This window comes from Galeopterus variegatus, unplaced genomic scaffold (genome assembly GCF_000696425.1).
Source record: "Galeopterus variegatus unplaced genomic scaffold, G_variegatus-3.0.2 Scaffold405, whole genome shotgun sequence".
NCBI lineage: Eukaryota > Metazoa > Chordata > Mammalia > Dermoptera > Cynocephalidae > Galeopterus > Galeopterus variegatus.
In genome coordinates, this window is record NW_007726516.1 from 272,326 (window position 1) to 296,745 (window position 24,420).

At 41.8% G+C, this 24,420-nt stretch overlaps 1 protein-coding gene across 1 annotated transcript in view; it reads right to left on the minus strand.

Annotated features, from left to right (window-relative positions):
- Positions 1-24,420, minus strand: part of WIPF1 (WAS/WASL interacting protein family, member 1) — a 101,073-nt gene that overhangs the window by 24,403 nt on the left and 52,250 nt on the right. The window contains exon 2 of the mRNA XM_008568389.1: positions 3,476-3,564. Within this exon, the coding sequence (XP_008566611.1) occupies positions 3,476-3,526 (51 nt within the window). The 5' untranslated portion in view covers positions 3,527-3,564. The remainder of the gene's footprint in view (positions 1-3,475; positions 3,565-24,420) is intronic.

Sequence of the window (24,420 nt, forward strand, 5' to 3'; positions counted from 1 at the left end):
GGAATTTTAATGGGGATTGCATTAAATGGTTTGGAGGTTCCTTAAACAGCTGAAGATAGATCTACCATACGACGCAGCTATCCCACTGCTGGGAATATATCCAAAGGAATGGAAATCATCAAGTCGAAGGTTTACTTGTTTCCCAATGTTCATTGCAGCACTCTTCACAATAGCCAAGAGCTGGAATCAGCCCAAATGTCCATCATCGGATGAGTGGCTACGGAAAATGTGGTATATCTACACAATGGAATACTACTCAGCTATAAAAACGAATGAAATACTGCCATTTGCAACAACATGGATGGACCTTGAGAGAATTATATTAAGTGAAACAAGTCAGGCACAGAAAGAAATACCACATGTTCTCACTTATTGGTGGGAGCTAAAAATAAATAAATAAATTCACTCACACACACACAAAATAACTGGGGGGGGGAGAAGATATAACAACTACAATCCTTTGAAGTTGTTACAACAAGCAAACAGAAAGGACATTGTTGGGTGGGAGGGGGGAAAGGGAGGAGGAGGGAGGTTTTGGTAATGGGCCATAATAATCAACCTCATTGTATATCGACAAAATAAAAATTTAAAGGAAAAAAAAAAATTTAAGTCAGAGGTATTGAGGTATGATATACATATAGTGAAATCATCCTTTTAGTGCACAGTTCTATAAGTCTGACAAGCATATACAGCTGTGTAGCCACCTCCACAATCAAGACAGAAAACATCTGCATTACCCCAAAAAGTTCCCTCATGACCTTTGGTCCAAGGTGTTTCTGATGTTTAATCCATTTGAAAGCTTAGCTCTCAGAAACTGCAGAGAGGACAAGAGCACTGCTTTAAAACCTGGGGGCATTTTCTTATATTTCCAGAATTCCTGGGAAAGATCCTTCCTTTGAAATTGGAATCTCATTCCTTCAGGGTTATTTTGGGGAGTGGGGACACTAAGAGTCCAGCATATGGACTTGGAAGTAGGCACCTGTCTGTGTCTGTCACGCTTGGAAAGTGGCTTGGTTTTAACTGGTCCCAAAGAGAGTCTGGGTGCCCCAACCCAGAGGGCTTTCTAGCAGACCTGACAGTCCTCCTGGGCTGGCCCAGAAAGGGGACGTGATTTCAGACGTGCCAGTCAGGGCCACAGGAGGTAAGGCTGGGGAAGTGTACGGCCTTTTATTATCAGAGTTAGAGGCAGAGGGAGACCTCAGAAAACCCTCAAGTAGGCTAAACAGAATTACTGTACGTTAAGTTGGAAGCACCTTGAAATAATTATATTATAAAGTATTATTTGCTTATGATAACAGTTAACACGTACATAGCTTTTACTCTGGGCTAGGCACTGTTTTCAGCACTTCATGTGTATTAATTCATTTAGTCCTCATCAACCCTGGAGTTATTATTTCCATTTTACAGACAAGGAAACTGAGGCATAGGGAAGTTATATCATTTTCCACAGTCACCCAGTTGGTAAGAGGAGGAGCTGTGATTCAAACCCCGGCAGTGTGACTCCAGAGCCTTCCTAGGATCTGACAGGAGGGTAAGAATGGGCTCTAAGATGCCCCTTCCCCAGCAGCCCCCAACACTCTCCTGAAGACAGACTGTTAAAAGCTTCTTGGCTGCCCTTCCAGAAAAGCTCTTTGCATATACAGTTTACTTTTGCTAATGGAATTATCCTCTATTGCTCTGAAACTTGTTTATTCAACCTAACAACATTCTTGGACATCTTGGAGAGAGCTTTTAAAATTACCTACTGTCTTCATTTTAAGGACAAAGAAGACCTGAGGCCTAAAGAGGTTAAGTGATATGTCCACACTGGATCTCTTAACAGTTTTGGGTCGGCAACCTTCAGTGAACTCCTGTTCTGCCTCAAAATTTATTTTGACACCTGACCTCCTTGGGAGCTAACTTCTTTCACGTGGCAGTCCACGGCCCTTAAATGTGTTGTTCCACAAGGGCAGGGTCCTGTGATGCCCACCTTTCCCTTTTCTCATCTCTATACCCTTTTCTCCAGGATCCTGCTTTGAGTTAAATAATAATGGAATAATGGAAAGAAATGAGTTGATAGGATAAACAAGGGTTTCCCAAACTTCAATCATTCTGGTACAACGTTCAGGATTTTTGTTATCTTCTCATACCACCTGCGTTATTCTTTATTTGATATTTTTCCTTAAGTCATTCACTATATTATTTACTGTTCTGTTTTTCAATGAACATTTTATTTTGAATTAACTCACTATTAAACCTTGGGTTTGATGTGCTAGCTATAATTTTTAGAACACACATTAAAATAAACCATGAGCATTAAAATTAAAAAAAATTAATCCATGCACTACCCAGCAATGGTATACAAACCCACATTTTTGAGGAAATATAGAGAAACCAACCCTGCTTGTTAATCAGATTAGAGCTTCTCAAACTTATGCAGGCAAAGGACTAGTTTTTAAAAAATAGCAATGAATTATTAGAAAAATGAATTAGTTAAGAAAAAAAGGCATACATAATCCAGGCTTATAAACAGACATAACACTACTGTCAAATTGCTATAAGTGCTTCTAAATTTACTCTCAGTTTCTGTTCCTATCTCCCTGGGGACTCTAACAAGCAGTTGCTACTTTGAATATGTCACTTCTTCCCAATCAGGTTCCAACCTCAGATGAATTACATAAATGTGTTGCATGCAAACCTGGGGCAAGAGACTTTTCCTCTCTGAGCCTCAGTATCCCCATGTGAAAAATGAACCATCAGTCCAAGGCTCCCTAGCAGTGAGGGCCTCACATGTTGGGGAGGTCTTTGTAATAAGCCTGTCTTGGAGCCTTTCCACATCAGCATGTGCAGGGTGGCCGGCTCCCTGGAAGACTGTGCACCAACCTCCCAGGACAGGCCAAGCAAGTGACCAGGATGAGTCCAGTGAGGAGATTCCTTTGGAAAATAGGCATCTAAGTGAAAGGAGAGATTTAAGGGGGGATGTGAGAGTGTGTGGGAGAAGTGGTTGGTGGGGAAACAGTCTTTGTCAAAAACAGAGAGTGAGAGGAAAGAGGGGGAAAGGCAGAGAAAAAGAAAGGAGAAAGGAGGACACCTCAACAGATGCATTTCAGATGACAGACACCCGGGTTTCTGGATTGTCCCGCCCAGAAGTGAAAGGCTAGACGTCGAGTTCACTTGGACGGAATCAGTGCATGCTGGTCTCAGCTGCTCCCGTGAACCCCTGTCTCGGGCCAGAACATTTCCCATGGTGGATGTGCAGAAGAAACTTAGTATAATAATCCACATTCTATGCTTGTACTATGCATCGCATGAGACCTTAAAAAAACAAAACTCTCTGTGTTGTTTGGATTCGCTAGATCTCTGGGCACTGGGAAAGCCTGCCGTATCACATTTAAGCCACAATGCAAATACATTTAAAACAAATACACATGAGCCAGGTTTTGTCTCCACCTGGCTTGCTTTCTGCATAGAAAATGGATGGGGAGGAGACACTCACCAGCGCAAATGTGGGTGGCGGTGGGGGCGCTGGAGGGGGAGGGACAGGCATCTTGGACAATTACACTTTCAACAGTCTTGCTGATAAATCTGTAAAACAAAACACAGTCATGAATCAGACTTCTCCATAATACTCTGTCCTACCTTCCTCCCCTTTCCCACTGAAGTGCAGCTTCTCATGGGTTGACCTTTAAAAGAGGTGGGATGACATTTGCCTCATTGCTAAGATGTTACTGTTCTGGAAGGACCCTGGGGTGGAGTGGGGGGCTTCCTAGCCAAGCTGCTTTCAAGTATCTTCAAAGATGGAGGCCAACCCAGTGCCTGGTGCTGCTCAATCCACCACCCACCACCACAGGCCACAGCGGGACAAATGGACCCTGCGCCAAGGCCTGAATGAGCAGGAAGCTTTTCACGGAACTTCGATATCCCCGCCAAGTGTGAGGAAAGCAAGTTTACTTCGAGTGGCTCGTCTTCCCCCTCACTTCCATGACACAATCCTTTCCTGCTCTCCTGCCCGTGCCCCACTGGCTTTCATTGGCCTGAGTCTGGGTACGCACCATAGAAATACAAAGACAAATCTATTTCTTGTCCTGCCCTCGAAGTTGTCACAGTCCTCCAGGGACACGAGCCGGGGAGAAGGTAGGATGGGAAGGGAAGAGGAGGCAGGTGAGATGGGGGTCGTGAATCCTTCTCTATGGTGAACTCACAGACCAGCCATTCCTGTCTGTGCTACCCAGCATTTCTTCACAGGACCTGAGTGAAGGCAAAGAGGAGGCAGGACAGGGAGGCAGACCTATGGCTCCCAGGCTGCTTACCAGGAATGCACTTCCAGTGGAAGAACCTTCCTGGTAGTGTGCTTGCTCTAGGAACACAGGGATGGCCACATTGGGTGGGAGAGTTTAGGGAAAACTGGTGGGAGAGTGGGGTCAGCAGCAGCGGAGGTGACAGCCTGGCAAACACCAGGTGACGGCAAGGAAATGCCTGAGGAGTTACACCAGCCACGAGCCCTTTCCTGCTCCCCCAGTTCTCAGAGCCCTGTCTCTGAGCCTCATCAGAAACCCTCATCCAGGCCAACCCTCCCCACTGTTCTCAGCCCTAAGTCATGCCAGCTTTCCCCACCCTGTCCTTGCTACTCAAACTGTGGTCCTGGCCCAGCAGCATGGGCACCACCTAGGAGCTGTGAGATACATCCACTCTCGGCCCTGCTGGCACCCCACTGAAATAGTTTCAGCATCTAAACAAGATCCCTAGGTGATTCATATATACCAAAATTTGAGGAGCTCTGTTGTAGAGTTTGAGCCTTAAACCAGTGGGCAGTCTGGGACACTGGCCACCTGAATAGCATTATTTCCATGGAACACGCATCTCAAATTTCAAACAGCAGAATTATTTTCCTCCTATTCTTCATAGTCTCTTAACTGCAGAAAACAATTTCTTAGGACTTAAAATATTAATTTAGTTCAACCAGTAAAAGCTAATGTGGAAAACTTATACCTTGAAGTAAAAACTTTCTATTAAAATAATGCTAGACGGCTTGCTTTCTGTGAACAGTAATGGAATGGAAAGGCTAACAGAACATTGCTGGACTTGTCACAGCTGCTGGAAAACAAGAATTAAGACAGTCTGGAACAGTTCTATTCAAGGAGGCTCTCTAGAAAAGGAAATTTTAAAAACTTCACAGCAGCAACAGCAGTTGTTTCCTGAGGATCAGCTGGACCCAGGGCGCTCGGCTTGCACTGTCTCTGGTTCCTGTGAGGACACTGCAAGCCAGCATGACTGCGCTCATCCTGTAGATGAAGACACTGAGACTCAGAGAAATTAAGTCACTCACTACAAAGCCCCATGGCAATTCATTTAAATCGTGTGCATTGGTCCTTGCTCTTCCATTGGATTATACTGCCTCACTCCCTGGCCCTTTTAATGATCTAATAAAACATTTTTAGGCAGGTGAATTCATGCTAAAACTCACCTGTTGGAATCTGTTCTTTGAGAAGAGACTATCTCAGACAAGGATTCTTTAAGTTGGTCTGTTCTACAAGACCCCAATTAGTTACCCATGGGTCCAGTGGGCACTGCTGGTTGGCAGGTGGATGCCTATATTAAAAGGCCTGCTATAGAGGAGGTTCTCCAGCTACAGAAGGCACGTTCAGAGGCCTCAGGGTCTCCTAGGACCAGGAGGAAGGACAGGGGTCTGAAACTGAACTCAGGCCCAACTAATTGTGAAAGATGCTGAAGCCAAATCAATGGTGGAACGGGGGTTAGCAAGGAAGGGGGTAGCCTGGTCTGCCCAGTCAGCCCAAGGATGGGCTTCATGGAACAGTTTCATGTGCTTGGTGGATGAAATGTCCCTCAGGACTTTATTTTGCCTTTTTCCATGTTCACCAACTAACTTCCTGTCATCCTGTTACCCTAATACCTAGGAAGAAATGGATTCCAGTCAACTGACAGGACCCTCTTACGGGTTTGGTTCTCATGTGTCAGTCTCTGGTTCCAGAGGTCACAATGACCTTCTGTCCTGCACAGCTTAGGGGCCAAACTGTGGAGTGTGGACCCTTTCGGAGGACTGCCACCCTGAAAGTCTTCCTCTATTGTTTTACGATTCTCTGTTGTTGCTGTCTTAGTACTGTCTGTGCATTAACTGACTTTAAATGAACCTCTGACCTCAACTCCAGGGGGGACTGTGCTAACTTTGTGGTCCATACTTTGTGGCCAGTGTGGAAGAAATAGCAACGGTTGTGGCTGGGCCAGGGTGGAAGCCACGGCCAGATTTCAGAAATGAGCAGGCAAAACCAAGGTTCAGGGAGCAAGAAGCTATTACAGGCTTTAGGGTCTTGCAAGAAGGGCGGCCTCCCCCTCCTGGCCACCTTAGATAAACAGTGGGAGAGGATCTGCGGGTGAGTGCTCTCACTTTTCTGAGGGTGAGGGGAACTAAGTACTCTTTCTTCCACTTCTGTGGATGGACAGACAGTTGTCTGTTGCCACTTTCTCTGCACTCATCTCTCAGTCTCCTGCAGATTAACTATTTCCATTCCCACCTCTGTGCTGAAAGGGGATCACAGAGGCTGTCCTGAACTCCTTTCTAGTCGAACAGCTGCTGGGCATGGACCAGGCTTCTCCAGGCTGGGGCCTTAAGGGAAGTTGTTAGGAAACTCCAAACTCTAATCCTGCCACCTCACTCACCACATTGCTCAAAGAAGGCCAATCTCATGTCCCCATGCTGGCCTACAGCCAGGCCCACTTCTTGGCTGTCTTCCCAACAGGGAGTGGACTCTACCAGGCATCCCCAGTACCGGGCACAAAGCAGACTTCTCACTAAATATGTGTGGAGTGAAAGAACCAGGTATCACACCAACGAGTCCAGTGCTTGCCATCAGAACAGCTCTCAGCATCACCCCTAGTGTGTTGTGAGGTCTGGACAAAATATCAGCCCTATTTCACAATGCAGAGCACTAATCAATATACAATCATGGCTAATCCGCCCTATTTCAGAGGGAACTTGCTTTCCCACATCCTCCCACTTCCCCAGAGAAGTAGAACCCCAAGGCCTTGGGAGAGTAGGGGCTCCCCTCCTCTCATGGAGCTAAGAGCCCACATCAGACTCTGAGTGGGGCCTTGCTGAAGAGAGCCAGAGCTTAACAGACCAGGCATTCCTGCCCGGATGCTCACACATGCAGGGCCTGCAATAGAAGTCAGGGGTTTCTTAACGCGGATGAAAAAAAGTACATATGTATTTTCACTAAGTTCCAACTGAAATTTAGCATTTTCTTCAATTATGAAGTGGGCCACAAGCCACAGTATCTGAGATTCTTTCACCAATAGTTTTTCTCATGACATTCTCACATCATATTACAATTGTTGCAGACCTCCTTTGAAATTCTGGCAAAGCTAGATCTTGTTGCTTAAACTATTAATAAAGAAGTACATATATCAATATAATTAGTTTCCTTTGCGATCCTCCGTATTTTATTTTATGCATTTAAAAACAGTCACAGAAGGAGTCCTCTGGGCTTTATTAAGGAATGAACAGTGAGGACACGAAACCTGTGACACGTAGATTTGGTTCTGCATCCTTGCTCTGCCACCTAGGATGAGAATTTAACTCCTCTGCACCTCTCTTTCCCACCGGTGAATGAGGAGCTGCTGGGAAGAGTCAATGAAATGGCATGTCAAGCTTTCAGCGAGGCTTAGAAGAGAAGCCATCAGTGGATGTGTCTAGGATCTGTCCTCCTTGAGGTGAGGAGGGGCCCTGCCAGTATGCAAGCTGCTGAGCGCCTGGCAGAGAGATGGAGCTGGGGGCTGAGCCGAGGGGCCCCGGCTTTGTCCAGAATGGCTGTGGGTAGAGCTGCATGGGGCGGGAGGTGGAAATGAGGCAGTCTGACAACTCGGCCTCGCTGTATCTGGTTCTTCCCTCCAGAGCCATCACAAGAAAGGCAGCTCTGCCCTGGGCCTAGAAGGGGTCCTAGAACGAGTGAAAGGACTTGGGCAGCGGTTCCTGAGGTGCAGCCTGTCATTTCCTGCATCAGAATTGGTTGTGTGCTGTGTCCTGCCTCCCACCTGACCCCCACCCCAGGCACTGAACTTTTAAGAATACACACTTTTGAAGTTAACTTAATTTTGAGAATAATTTCAATGTTTAAACAACTTTCATCATAGAGAGAAAAGCAAGACTTTCTAAAATGTTCAACTGTTGTACATGCACAAAGAAACCCCAGGGATGGAAAAACATGCAGTGTTATAAACGGAATTGTGTCCCCCCCAAATTCCTATGTCAAAGCCCTAACCCTCATGACCTCAGAATGTGACTGTATTTGGAGACAGGGTCTTTAAAAAGGTGATTAAATAAAAATGAGGTCACTTAATGCAATATGATCAATGTCCTTATAAGAAGAGGAAGAGACACTACGGATATGCATGCACCAGAAAGACCACATGTGAGAAGGCAGACATCCGCAAGCCAAGGAGAGAGGCCTCAGGAGAAACCAAACCTGCTGACACCCTTGATCTTGGATTTCTAGCCCCCATAACAGAATAACTTCGGTTATTCGATCCACCCAGTCTGTGGTATTTTGTTAGGGCAGTCTTAGCAAACTAATACACACAGTTTTAACAACACTTGTCTATTATCCATTGTGGAAACAATAAGATAATGACTTTTGAGTAAAATACCCACCAATTCATTTCTCACCCAAGATATTTCTGGACTGTCATATGTTAAAGAAATTAAAAAATCAGCTTGAACCCTACAGTATATTAGTGATTGCCAAAGCTTTATTTAATAACCGAAGGAATCATTCAGACTCATCAAATTTTAGAAGGAAAACAGTGGAGGCGAGGGGAGGAATCTACCAATAAACTTTTTATAAAGGAATTGGCTTAAGAGTTGAGAGAACAGGGCAGAATATTTTGCATAAACGACTTAAAAATCCAGTAACTGGTTCTTTTTTATTGCTTACACACATACACCCCTCCTCCCCCCACCAATATACATCAGTATTTAGAAATTGTGGAATTTCCTACTTCTGTGAGTGAAATGGTTGGTGGTGTTGGTTTTATGCTATTACATCAACATCATGGTTTGACATTCACATTAGACAACATCACCCACTGATCCTAGACCAACTAGGACATTTTGTGGCCTGGACCCCTTTGCTAAATATGTAATGTTGGCTACAAGGGACACCTTGTGAGAAAGAGAATTACTGAACCCACTCCCCCCCTCTACAGGGGACATATTCTCCCTAATGGCATGGCCAACTAGAGGCTCAACCACAGCCCACAGTTCAGTCCAGACATGCCCCAGGGAACTCATGGTTTCTTCTTCAATGTGCTCATCTAGGCAAGCAGAATTATCCCTGGATGTAAAATGATCAATCTGCTTAGGATAAAGAAAATGGGCCAGTTACGTAAATAAACTGTTTCTTAGTTTCTTGTAGTCAACTCAGAATTCATCGTAGACCGCACTGTGTGAGGCCCACACTACAGAATGACATGAGGAGGAGAGAGATTTCCAACAGTCCCCCCAGGAACACAGCTGACAATCCTCAGAAGGCTGGTCTCTAACCCTGAGTGGGGGACGGGGTTCTGTTAGAGAAGATAAGCAGCAGCTCTATCCAGTTATGTTTTATCACTGTTTGTATTTTGGACTGTGCAAAAAATATAAAGCATTTTGCTCTACAAATCTTGCCTAAAGTCACCCTTACGTACTATCCTACCTAAAATGAATGAGGAAAAAGTAAACTTTTTTTTTTCAGAAGATTGAATCAATAGTCATAGAAATAATACAATTGGACAGATCCAAAGGTCCAACTACTTTCTTGCCCTCATTATTTTCTATTCATTTTATTATGTTTATTCCATTCGTTTATATTTTACTTGATATATAATGTTCTTAACTCATTTTCATGTATGTATTTCTCATGTGCTCTTGCCTTCTTCAGGTTAGATTTTTTTTTTTTTGAGATTTTTGTCCCGTTTCCAAAAGGAGCACTTCAGAGAACACACAACACAAAAATACACAAAGATGAAAATAACACACTAAATTAGTATTTAACCACTGAAGAAAGCATTCCATAGCAATTAAATTTTAGATAAAAAAGGGTTGGGGGTAAACAATACGCAGAGATAACTCTTAGTTTAACACATATCCTTCCAATATAAATACACACATACACTCTCACTCACCTCTCTCCATCACATACGTACATACACAATTGTTTGACCAAAAAATATTGACAGAAGGAAATTTATAATATGTGTAACTCAAGTGTTTTAATAAGAAAAGGCTCTTAAATTCATATTGAGTTATTACACCCATAAAAAAGTAATTGCAAGGGCATTCATTAACAAAGTGAATTAATCCAATCCAAGGGACACTGGAAAAATGAAATCACTTAGCAAACTCAAACTGCTGCTAAAAAGCACATAGTTTTGGGATTTCTACTCATAATCATTCTTTTTTTTTTTTTTTTCCTTTTTGTCTTTTTTTGTGCCCGGCAACGGATCGCAACCCTCAGTGTCGCGCCCGTACCGGACTGGGACCGGCTACGGGATCGCAACCCTCGGTGTTGCTCCCGCACCTCGCTCAGCCAGTGAGCGGCCGGTCTGCATGTGGGATCCGAACCCTCGGCGGGAGCGCCACCGCACTTCCCAAGCGGCGCACTATAGCAGTGTGCCACCAGGCCGGCCCTCGTAATCATTCTTGATTCCATTCTTTAGAGACTCCTCCATGATACAAACTTAGTTGGATGTATTTAAGATCTGAAAACCATTACAACTAATTAAGATGAATTTGGCTTTGTTCTTCAACTTCCTGTAAAAATGCTCAACAGGAAAATTGATGCTCACAGTAAACCACAGTCATCCTGTTTGACACAATCTTTTCACAGCTGCAGTTGCCTGTAGTTTCTATTTTATCATGCGAATCACTCTGTGACATCTTCCCCTCCCCCATCCCAAGTATGCCATTTGGCCATTTTAGAAACTTTTAAAACCTTTGCAGAGAGGTTTGTTTCTATTACTGTTACTCTTCCTCTCCTCAGGCGGAAGGTCCTCGCCCAGAGCAATGAGGCAATCAACGCAAGAAGGAAAACAGAAAAGGTGGAGGGACCCAAGAGGAAACAAAAAGCAGAGAAGAGAAACAAGCCTTCCTTTACAAGCAGAATGACAGCCTCACCCAGTTAGTTATTTATGACTGTGATTTTCCATCTGAGCTGAATGTGGACCACACACTTGCTGTGCATGGACTCCCTCATGTTCTCAGTTGATCATCATTTAAAATAGCTTAAGTGACTTCTGCTTAGGTTGTCTTCTCAGTGGTACAGGTTTATGTCTCTGCTGTACTTAGAGGGTCCTCGGCTAGGCTAGAAATGCTTCTTTTAGAGTTCTTTTAGATGAAGAGTTGATTTATTTGGGGGGGGGGTTGGAAGACATTTTGAAGCACCTATAATGTCATTAAGATTGGCTAAGAGCTTGGACATAAACTCAGAATTTTACTGTATGAATAACTGTTGGGGAAATAAAGGTTGCTATGAAGTAAAATTATTTCTTCATTAATATCATACATATTTAATTTAAAAATTAGTACAAATTCACAGACATTCAAGACCACTTTGAGAGTGAGAAAATGAAGGTTACCTGAATGACCCACCTACCTGTCATCATTTAACTGAGGGGAAGGAAGCCCTTCCTTACTTTATTCACGTAACTAAAAAGTATTGGTTTTTCTCCCATTCCCTCCCATCCCTTCCAAATATATACTCTCTTTTAGGGGGCTCAAATGTCACTACATCATCAGCACCACATTTAGTTTTTACCTGAGGATTAAGATCTGTCCCTCTTCCCCACTACATGCACATGCACGCACACACACACATACACACACACGCATACATGCACACACACGGCACATAAGTCAATGCACTTGATACCTCGCATTCATTTTATTACTGAAAAGTATAGCCTTGTAACATAGGCAGAAGTGTCACCAAATTTACCTCTGAAAAAGTCAAAAGATTTAGGAAAATATCTTACTTGAGATTATTCATTTTAAAGATAATTACTGCTGCTGTGACATTTAAAGAAAAGCATTTGTAATCTCAGATTTCCAGGACTGAAAAAGAACTTTAAGAAATCATAAAGTTTATCAGTACAATCTATCATGCTGCCTCCAAGCTACACTTGTGAAAAAAGCTCTTGAAATTCAGAAAACTTTCTCTATACTTAGTTGTTAGGTGGCCTAAGGCAACCTAAGTCCAGTTTCAGCAATATTTAGCCTCTCTAAGCCCAGTTTCAGCAATAAAATGAGGATAATAGTACCTACTTAATAAGGTTATTCAAGAGTTAAATGAAGCAGCGCTTATTGAATACTAGCTATGTTTTAAAAATAAAATAAGCAAAAGTAAAGAGCCTAACATATGGTCAATAAATGTTATTATCTTCCCCCTATTTAACCATGAGAAAGAGAAACCATGAGCTGACTTAAACCTTCGCCCACCTGTGTACAGCCATGCAGACCTCTGTATTACAAACGAATGGTGAAAGGAGATGTGTATAATGTGCATTTTACATTTCTCAGAAAAGCATACTGTGTAAGCCATACCTTATTCTACTTTTTTTTCACTTTTAATTTTCAGGAATGAAGGTTGCAAAATACAGACAGAGGTATTTATGACACCCCAGGGGAAATATTCCTTACAACTAAAGTACAGGTATGACAGTTTGGAAAAACAAAATGAGTCGACCCTTAAAGCAGAAATGCATCACAATTTAAATAGCCAGGAATTTCCAAAGTAAATGATGGTTCATAAAACGTTAAACAGACTTCAAAAGGGCGTAAAACTTGAAGGGTTCAGGCATTGGGTAGCTCACTTCCTTTTACATTTTAGCAGAGGCTGGGGAACTTCCAGCCTATAGGCCAGATCTAGAATGTGATTTCATCAATGGTCAGAATGAAATTGCTGCTGGATCTCAGGGAATAATTTTCACTGTATGGAGTTCCCTAAATACTGCAGTTCATCCAGAGTATGTATAACCCTTAAAAGTTTAGAATTAGAGTAGATGAAGAGCTATGAACAATGAGCCCAGGAATAAACTGTTCAAAGCACATTAGAAAACCTGACCGTGATTTTAGGTAAATTATTTAACCTCTTTAGACCTATAAAAAGAAGAGTACTGACTAGATAATGCTTCACTTCAGAAGCAACAAAACTTTATGAAGCTCATGCATAATACTCTAAGAACCGCGATCCAATGAATCGTAAGGGTATAGCTCCCACACTAATCGACCTCAAAACTTTTCCCAGCTTCTCATCTTCCTCTCTCACTATCCTGTCTTACTCTGTCCCCTGCTTTTCACCTATCTTTGTCTCTATAAAGCTGTCCTACTTTTCTTAATCAGAATCTTTCTGTAGCCTTTTCTTCATTTACTACTTCTCCACTTTCTACTGTGTACACTGGTTTTGTCATTAATTATTATTTTTTCATTGTACATGTTTATGGGGTACAGTTTGTTGTTTCAATACATATATATGCTATATAATGATCTAATCAGAATAGTTAGCATATCTATTACCTAAACAGTTATTATTTCTTTGTGGTTATAACATCTGGCCATCTCAAAATATACAATATAATATTATTAGCTATTGTCACCCTAGGGGCCATTTAATTATTTTAAAAAATTTGTGCTTATGGACTAAAATTGTATGTGCCCTCTTAATTTTTTACAGTTTTATTTTATATTTCTCCAAGGGAAAAGAGGAACATAAGTTGCTTTTCCATACATATCCTAGAGAAATTTTTTTTTAATATAAAGTTTCTTTAATCCTGCTCTGTAGGTCTCTAAGCACAGGGCTTGAAATTTTAAAATGACAATATTTTATGCCAAAATATTAGTCACATTAAGTGTAAATAGTTATAACAAATACTATACAATTTGATTTGCCACAGTAGTTGTGCACTGCACTATTATGGTGAGAATAGAATTATTCTAAAAGAGAAGTTGTCTTCTTTCTAAAAGACTGCTTAGAAATGGTTTAGTTTGGGATTTGAACTTAAGTAATATGTTTCCAGCAACAGAAGAGCAACAGCTTAGTTCCATGGTCCTTTCATTTGAAGATCCCAATGGCTCCCTTTATTTTAAAAGCGCTTACTGTTGCTAGCCAAGCGCAGGATTCAAAGGTAGTTGTGTGGACAACTGTATACCATACACCAAAAGGACACGTTTACTGCCATAAGCCCCCGTTATAGATGGGACAATGAGCAAAGAAATTCCTGTGGATACGAACTTGCCCAGTGATCAGGGAAAATTCTACTGAAAATCTTGCTTAAATTTTGGCTCACAACACAAGTTATGAATCACCCACCATCACCATCATGGTGAAACTAACATTTTGGGCAACAGGAATAGATCACATGGTTTTCTAAAAAACAACAACTTTATCTCAACACGCTATGGCCTATTAAAAGCCATTTAGTTCTTTCTTCTAAATAAATTTATTTATTTAGACAAAGGAAATAAATTTAGTTTGAATATAATTTTTCTTACCGTTAAAGGGTACTGTAGGAAGGCATGTCAGGGACACAGGCAGACAGACAGCAAGCGAGACGTGAGCCAAGAAAGAAAACATCCCTGAAAAAGCCATCATCTTCTAACACAAACGTGGGGCTGTTTTTGGACAGCCATTTTGGACAAGCTCTGGCCTCCTGTTAAATGTGACATACTGAGTCAGAGGCAGACGTCCTTCTGTGGTTATTCGCTTCCTGTCTGATTAATTTGTTGTTTGTTCCTTCCGCCTTTGCTGCAGAAAAAGAAACTAGATCGTTTTACTTAAGAAGCAAGCAAGGAAAAAAACCTAAATTTAAAAAAATGAAATGTTTCTCCTTCCCATGAGGTGTAATATAGCTGTTTGGTACAGTGACAGCAAGAGGCCAGCACCTCCAGCCAGTGAACAGCCCAACTTTATTCTGACACCTCCACAGAAATAATTGTTCATGGAACCTGAGATTCCTTCAGGAAAATTCTCTTTGAAAGCATCGCTCTCAATACTGACTATTCCATCTAGTAATAAGGAAAAGAGTCACTCCAGAAATAAAAGCTCTTAGCAACACTGATAATTAGGTTAAGTGATTCTTCTCATTTACAGAGCATTCAGAAAAGAAGCAAAAGAAGAGGAAAAAAGACAGAGCATTCAAGTGTGTAGGGAGAAAGTTACAAATGCAGGTGAAGAGAGTAGGTCAGGTGGAGGAAGGCAAATGAGTTTTGAAATGTGCTTTTGGAGCCCAGTCAGGATAAATGATATACAGCTCAAGTCAGCTGCACATCCACAGTTTTCTACGTTCTGTTTCTGTCCCCCACACTTAATGGGGTAACAATGACTCTCCCCGAAGATGCTTGACAAAAGCAGAGAGATGATGAGGGCAGAGGAAAAAAGTCAGATTTCTCATTATTAGGGGACTCTAAGAGGTTGATGGCAAAGGAATATATGTAGAAAACACTGTATCAAAACCTTGAATTATAATGTCCATAATTTTTTCTTAACCCATCTGAAAGGTTCAGACTTACATTTGCAACACACACTATGTAACTCTGAGAAAACAATATCAGTTAAAAGAATGAAAAACAGAAGCATATCTCAGAAACTAACTACATTACAAAATTTGAACACTGGGTCCTGATTCTGCTGGGTTCAGAGAAAAGAGGCAAGAAAAGACCACGAGTTGCCTAACATTCTCTTACCTATAAAACAATAGGACTGGACTAGACCAAAGGCTTTCAACTCAGGTAGCTGTTGGAAACGCATGAAAGCATTTTTAGCTGGGGGTGGGGGACAGTGGATTGGAATGTGGAAGGCGGGGCCTGTAGGATTCAGTGGGCAGGGCCAGGGATGTGAAATATCCTATGGTGCTTAGGACAGTCCCACCCAAAATACCAGAAGTGCTCCTACTGAGGAGTACTGGGATAGATTATGCCTAAGGTTCTTTCAAACTCAAAATTCTCTGAGGAAAGATTCTAATTGTACCAGCAGTTTCACAACGCCGGGACAGGGCACAATTTCTGGAAGTGGAGTATCCAAGGACTAGTGACTGAGTCCCCTACTTTGCCTGGAGCCACTTGAAGGCAGACTGCATTCTTCTTGTCTAATGCAGGGCCTGGAATCCAGGGAACACTTAATACATGAATAAATACAAACAGGGATGGGGCTAGACAGAGGTAGAGGCCTGCAGCTAGCATCCACTTCCCCCTCTTCAAACCCTTGGGAAAACGGAAAACTTGATCAACTATCAAGTAAATGCCTGAGTGAATAGTTGGGGAAGTCTAACTATAGTTGGGTCTAAAAAGAGAACATGGTAAGTGTGATGATTTCTCTACATATTTACAGAATTATTTTGAAGTTCTCTAAGTAAGGCACCCAAAACACACACACACACACACACACACACACACTCTTTCTCTCTCTCTCTCTCTCTCTCTCTCTCACACACACACACACACACCATTCACGGCTATTTCCATCCATTAGGAAAAGCTCAATTAGAAGGCAGTATGTCACCCAGAAGGCTGGGATCCCCAAGACATGCAAGGAAGTAGCTGTGTAGAGTATGGGTCAATTCTATCTTTAATACATACTTTTAAATGTGGTCAACTTCGGACACATTTATAGGTGTCTACTATGCAAAATAGGACATAAATCAGACAATGTTCCTGCCCTGCTTAAAACCCTCCAGTGGTTTCTTATTTCACTTAAAAGTCCAAACTCTGCGTAGGCCTACAAGGACCCACAAGATCTGGCCCCTCCCCAGCCCTCTGACTTCATCTCAAATAATGCTCCTCCTGTTAAGTTACCTTCCAGCCCTTTCTGTTCCTTAAACACACCCAGCTCATCTGCACGCTGGGGCCTTATACTTGCAAGCCCTCTTGCTTGATACACTTATCTCTTGGTTCCTTCTTATTCTTCAGATGTCAGCAAAAATGCCCTCACTCACGTCCCATCTCTGCTCGTTTTCTTTTATGAATAGCACGTCACCACCTGACATTTTCTCATTTAATTGTTTATTTATTTTTATGTCTCTCCCTACTAGAATTCAAGCTCCATGAAGACAGGGATCCTGTCTGTCTACTTTCCTGCTGTCGTCTCAGCATCTAATACAGCATCTGATACCTGGCAGGTGCTCAATAAGTAGTGCTCGTTGAGTGAAAAAGAAAATCAGTATCTCACAATTCTACCATAACATTCCCTTAAGAGTTTAAGACTGTTTCCCATGAAACAGTAAATAACAACTACTAAGACTAGACTTAAGCCTTCTTGGGAAAAGCTGTTAAAGGGAAATTTGGCGGGGAGAGTTCCACACTGCTGACCTCAGAGGCCTTGGAAGCCGCCTCTGCAATGGATGACACACAGGTGCTGGATGTAACAGTGCTTCCTCTCTTCCCCTTTGAAGCGCTCTTCCCAGGTCAGTGTCAACTTTTCCAGCAGCTATGAAGCAGAGATCAAAGTCCACACCATCATTGACAGGTGATGAAATGGGGGTCCAGAGAGGTTAAGCCACCTGCCCATGACACACAGCTGACAGCAGCAGAGCTGGTGCCAGAAGCCCAGCTCCCGCTCTATGTCCAGTGCCGTTATTGTCTTAAGCCTCGCTTTAGGTTCAGGAGGGTGACTCCACCCACCCTACTGCCTTCTATAAGCACCAGAAGAGGCAGAGAAGAGGGATAGAGAGAAGGTGTGGAGGGGAGAAGCTGAAGGTAGTATTTGTGTTGTTGTAGCTCTTTTATTATAATCAAAGACTCAAGATAAGTAGATTGAGAACCTGAAGTAAATAAAGACCATTTGGACTTAAAAGAGAATTTTAAATGTATACATCTTCCCCATTTAATACATAGATCAATCTGAGCTTAATGACAGAGTAAAACATTAATCAATAGTCTTTTGGACCAGTCAGGTAAAGAAACCTCCATATTAATATACAGAAATATAAAAACAAGAACAGACAGAAGATTATAAAACAATAGTTTTCACCAGTCTTGGAAAAACAGTAAAGATTCATAGCCAACAATCCTCTTGTAGTGGCCCCAAATCAACACAGACTGAATCAGTGCAACAGCAACATGTATAAAATATGAGGACATTAGTTTTTTATAATTCTTCAAGTTATGTTTCCATGACTACCTGTTATAGTGTGGTATGTGCCTTGATAGTGGAAAAATGCTTATAATACTGTATTTCCTCAATTCTAAAACACCTTCCTCAACAGCAAAACACCCCCTTATAGCTTTTTAGGGGGTAAAAACACTAACAGATTAAATGTATACATCTACTGTAACAGGAATCTACTTTCAAAATGTTAAGATATGGGAATTATGCAATTTAAAGGAGAAGAAATACAGGAATAATCCCCTTGCCCCTAATTATCAGTATAGTTACATAGAGCACTAATCATTTAGAAATAACCTCAAAAACAGAGAAATTAAAAATAAAGTTTTTAGTATTCCATGCCCTGTTAATATAAATCAGTATAATCTTACTTGGAGAAAACTTTGCAATATATTTCATCGTGTTCTGGCAGCTCAGCAATCATTCATCACTTAATGATGCCCTTTTTATCTTTTGTTTAGAGAAACATCTCTCCCTCACTGTCAGACCATGTGGATCGAGGTCTTCACACCCATTCCAGATGCAGGAATAGCATGTGGGGCTGGCTAATCAGAGCCTTGCATTCATTTGGTCCTAGAGACTTTTTTGTTGATGGCCTGAGACACCATCAGAATCAAGGAAACTTGGAGTCAGAGGCAGGAGCTCGAGGGACGAGGCTGGAACAGGCTCTGTGAGGACATAGGGGCTCAATCTGCCGCACTCATCCTCTGACTACATGGGTCTGAAACCAAGATCAACAATGTGGAATTGGGAGATGGAAAAAAACCAAGTACTGATGTTCGCTGAGCTACCTATCTCTGAAGCTAGCCCTCTTTCTAGACTTTTTATTTACAATAGTAAATAAATTCTCTAGTTTTGTTTAGGCTAGTATGATGAGGTTTTCTATCACTAGCAATACAAAGAATCTTAAGTGATATTGGAATTGGTACTAGAGGTGAGTGTTGAATGTGACTAACCCTAAAATGTGCAGCTGTCTGACTGAAGGTTGGGGGAAGGCTTGTGCAGGCTCTCCTGGGCTAGAAAGTTGGCAGTCCTTATTACGTGACAGCAAAATTACTAGTTATGCTACCACCTACTGAATCCTTGGTCTAAGACCATGGGCCTACTGATGGAACACCATTAAAGGATTCAGTAGAAAAAACTTAGAATGTTGGAGTGTGTAGGCAACTTCTTGTGTCCTTTACTAAGATCTACAGGAAAGAGATAAACTTAGGCTGAAAACTAACTGGAAATAAAGAGGGTAAAATATGGCTTTGTTAATAGATGCAACCAATGTGATGTGCAACCAAGATGGTTAAGAGTCAAATAATCTGGAGCCTTGTAGGCTGGAAAACCCAAATTCTCTATGCTATGCTAACATTAGATAGAGCAGGGTCAGGAGGGTAAGAACCATATCAGGAGACAGGTTTGGAACACAGGAGAAGCCTGATTCCCACTGTCTCTCCAGAGACATTCTGTGATGTTCTCTTACCTGAAGGAAGGACAGTCACTTCATTGTTGATATATTGGGATCCACCTCAGGAGCAAGGAGTAAATGATCAAACGAAGAGTCTGGACTTAGAGTTGAACCTGGATTAGCTGTCTCTCTTTGGGGGTGTGGGAAATGAGTGCAATTTATTACGTGGAGGACTTTTAGAAACTGTACGTATAGAAAAATATAAGTGTTGGTGCTGGATAAACAGGGTATATACATTTGTTGCCTTTGGGCTGTCCAGCAACCATCGCCTGAATTACAATAATAGCCTCAGATTCTGGGAGAGAGAGATCCAATGATCTTCCACTTTTTGATCTTCTGGCTTCAGTTGGGGTAACTCTACTCTGAATCAAGGAATGGAAGTGATCAGCCCTGGCCAGTTAGAGCATTGGGGTTCCCTGGCTGCAGTGACTGGTTCAGAAATGAACATCTTACTACTTCTAAACCAAGGAGATGCAGTGAGACTTATTCTAAGATGTGTGGCGCTGGGACTGGTTGTATTATAGCCACTTTTATAAAGATGTGGAGGCTGAGAATGAAGCCAGTGCAGTAAAAGAGCTTGTGGGAGCCTGAGACTTAAGAGGTACAGCAATCAGATGCAACATTTGAACGTTAGTTGGATCATGACTCAAATAAACTAAAAACACAAGGCAACTGAAAATCTGAATGTCCTTCAGATATTTAATGATATTAACATATTATTGCAAATTTTTAGGTGTGATAATGTTATTGCAGTTACGTTATATTTTACAAAAAATCCTTAATTTTTAAAGATATGTACTGTAATATTTGTGGATGAAATGATACATGATGTCTGGGTTTGCTTTAAAATATTAATTTAATTTAATATGGAAAAGGGGGGAAAGGGGATAGGAATACAAATTAAACAAAATTGGTCATGAGATGGTCATTCTTGAATCTGGGAGAGGAGTACATGGCAGTTTGTTAAACCGTTCTGTCTACTTTTCATATATATTTGAAATGTTTCCACAACTAAAAGCTTAAAAAAAAAAAAAAACTTGTGGCTCATTCCCTTCTTCATCCACTAGAGGCCGTTAAAGAGGTTTGTTCCCTCTATTATAAACATGCTCAGACTTGGGAGTTACAGAAGTTACCTCTTCTCAAAATGATCTCTTTTGCTCTTGGATGAAATGGGATAGAGACTGAGCGCTCCCCTATAATGCTTCATAACACAAATAGATCTTCCCAGAGAAGGATTAAACTCTCAAAATCTGAGACCCACTAATAGTGGCAACAAAAAAGCAAAAATAAAAATTCCAAATAACCAACCAACCAAGGAACAAAAGAAAACAATGCTCCTTCTAGATTAGTACTGTCTAGTAGAAATAGAATTTGAGTCACATGTGCAATTCTGTATTTTCTACTAGTCACATTAAAAAGAGTAAAAAGAGAAAGGTGACTTTACTGTTAGGTATTTTTCATTCTTTTTTTCACACCAAGTCTTCAGAAACTGGTGTTCGTTTTCCTATAGCGGCATTTCAAGTGCTCCAGGGCCATTACCACATTGGACAAGGTGACTGTAGATAGTTAGGCCTGATGGGAAGGACCCCATCTCCCTCATCTTTTTCCCTGGCAGGATGCATGGTTGACAATTCACAGATGCTCAACCAGTATCAGTCCTGGGAAAGTCTTGGTCTGCCCAGAGCTGACTCTGGGCCATAGCTATAAATTCTTAAGAAGAGTTTATTCTGCTTGGAGCCATCTCTTAAAACAGGGTATTGACTAGGTACTCTTGGGTTTGTGGCCAGTGGGATTAAAGACCTACAGTAGCTTTTCTTTCCTGGAGTCTCAGTGCTAAGAATCCTAGTTCAATATGTGAACCTTCAGCCAAGAGACACATAACAGCTTCAAATTGGGGGCTCAGAAGAAATGCATGGACTCAGAAACCTCAGTGGCTTTCCATTTTACACAAGTAAAGTCTACAGTCCTTGCCAGGACCAGCAAGGCCCTGCTGGATCTGATACTGCCCTACTTAGCCTCCCCTTTGCTGATCTCTCCTACCCTTCTCCCTCCATCTGTCTGTCTTGGGACAATTGTGCTTGCTGTTCCCTCTTCCAAGGACACTTTCCTCACGGCATGCTCCCCACCTCCACGCATACCATGCATCCTCTGTGCACAACCTGCTCTTCCCACTGGAGAGACAGCTCCATGAATGCAGGGAACATGTCTTGTTCACTGTTATCTCCCAACTGCTCAGGACAGTATGTGACATATCACAGGTACACCAAAAAATATTTGTAAATGAATTTTAAAAGTTGCCAGCACCAAGTTTAGTTTCATTCTTCACTTAACCTGGGGTTGTGATTATGTTGCCACATGCCTGGCTCTAGGCAGGGAGTTGCAGGGAAAGCAGAAATGTGCTGGCTTTGTTCCTCCAAAAAACCTGGGGAGGCTCTTGCTCCTCCTGTCACGTGGTGATACAGGACAGCCATTTAAAAAGACAATCTGGGGGGACTTGTCAACACATTTAACAACTCTCTTTCTCAAGCAGAGCTATTTTCCAGTGTCAGAGATAGGACAGGGTCTCTTTCTTAAGTTGGAAAACAGTGAGGTAACTAGCTTGGAAAGAGAAAAGGGGAACCAACCCAGGGTGGGGAGAAAAGAGGCCCCAGGACTATCTAGAAAGAACATTTCCATGAGGGGCTCACATACTCATATCCAACAAATCTGTATTTTATGCCTCCTGTGCATCTGACACTCAATGCCCCAGGTGCTAAGGACACAGTGAGGAACCTTATCTCTCTACACTGACAGTTTGGCAGTTTTATGTTCAGAAAAAACAAAATATGAAAAACAAAAAACAAATGAAAAATGCTGAGATTGGACCATCACTAAGCATTTCTTTGGGGGAAAAACACTTTTCACATGAGGAAAGACTAATCAAAGCACTGTCTTATCTTAGATAATTTAATTAAAATGTAAACATTTTCCAGATGGTCACCAACATCCAATACAAGTGGCCCCCAGGGGAAAACCAATGTGAAAATATAGAGAGTGGCTTCTTACAACCTAGAAGGCAAACTGGTGGAAAGCCCCATTCTCCCATCCTGCCATGTACATACTTGTGCACACACACTGGCAGAAGCTACTAGCATGCAGATAGCTGTGCATTCCTTCTGGTTGCTAATCACTAGGGTATGAAGGCCAGGATGGGGCCTTTACAATTATTTCTGGGGTGGGGACAAAAGCCATATTGCTCCTTATTCAGATTCTCCATAGCTAAATGGTTCCTTGGTGTCTTCTGCTGGATGATAGAACCATATGGATACTGAAAACCCATCCACAGGGTTCTCAGGAAACAAAGGTATATACAACTCTGCGCTTTTGGGCCTGGCATCACCTATTTGCACACTGTGGGAAGGGCTCAGTGACTCGAGACTCCCCTTGGATCCACTGACTGCACATAAGCAGGCCCAACCACTCTGCAAGTGAGCAGGACATTGGGGAATTTGCAGATGCCACAATAATGGGGGCCTTCCTGGGATTCAGACAATCTGCAGTCTACCAGATTGTCTCACTCAGTAAGGAATTGTCCCACATGAGCTTCAAAGGTCCTGCTGAACACTGAGGTAGGTGAAAAAACTGTTTATAGTTATCTGAGCCTAGATCTTAACTGCATTTATGTATAAACTCAAAGTAATTATTGCACTGCAGTATTTATTACCCGAACTTTCCAGTAATATCATATAAATGAAATATATTGTTTTGCTCACATTTTTACCAAGAGTTGTTCACCCCTTTTTGAAATGACTACAAACGTTTAGATAAAACTATATTAATCATAGTAGGATTTGTAATAATGAGATTGGGTCAATTTAAGTATCTAACAATGAAAAATTTTACATAGATAATAGAACACTCATAAAATGATATATGCAGTTATACTAATCCCTTCTAATCCGCAGAGGATCGGTTCCAAGACCCCCAGTGGATGCCTGAAACCACAGATAGTACTGAACCCTTTATATGCTTTGTTTTTTTCTGTACATACGTACCTATGATAAAGTTCAATTTATAAATTAGGCACAGTAATACAATAACTGATATTGTATTAACAATATCTGATAATCAACAATAACTGATAATCAAATAAAACAATTAAGTAAAATAAGGGTCACCTGAACACAAGCACCCCAATAAAGCGACAGTTGATCTGATAACAGAGATAGCTACTAAGTGACTAACAGGCGGGGAGGGTATTCAGCAGGGACACATTAGACAAAGGGATGATTCATTGGGGGGATGGAGTGGGCCAGCGTGAGATTTCATCATGCTACTCCGAACACCATACAATTTAAAACTTATGAATTATTTCTGGAATTTTCCATTTAATATTCCTGGACCATGGTTGACTACAGGAAACTGAGATAAGGGGGGACTACTGTGTTAGAGAATAATAATATAGAGAAATGTGAAAAGAAGGATACATACACAGAGTATAATCCCATTTTAAGTACACACACACACACACACACACACACACACACAGAAAAAGACTGGAAGGAAATTCCAAACGTTAACTGTTTTTCTCTTCCCCTCTCTTTTAAAATAAAAGACAACTACTTGATTTTCTACTGACACCTTAATGGAATCATTTTATCCCAGGAAGGGGAATTATGACCTGGGGGTCAGAAGTATTTGGGGTACAGGAGCCCCTTTGGGTCCTGAGTGGGGTCAAGGCTGAGGAGCATTTGAGATGAATGGACCTTCTTCCTCCTCTCCTTCCTTCCATCACCTCTATGTTCTTTCCTTTGAGGACCTGGAACTGAAATTTTAGTTTAGTCTCATGAGTTCTGCAGA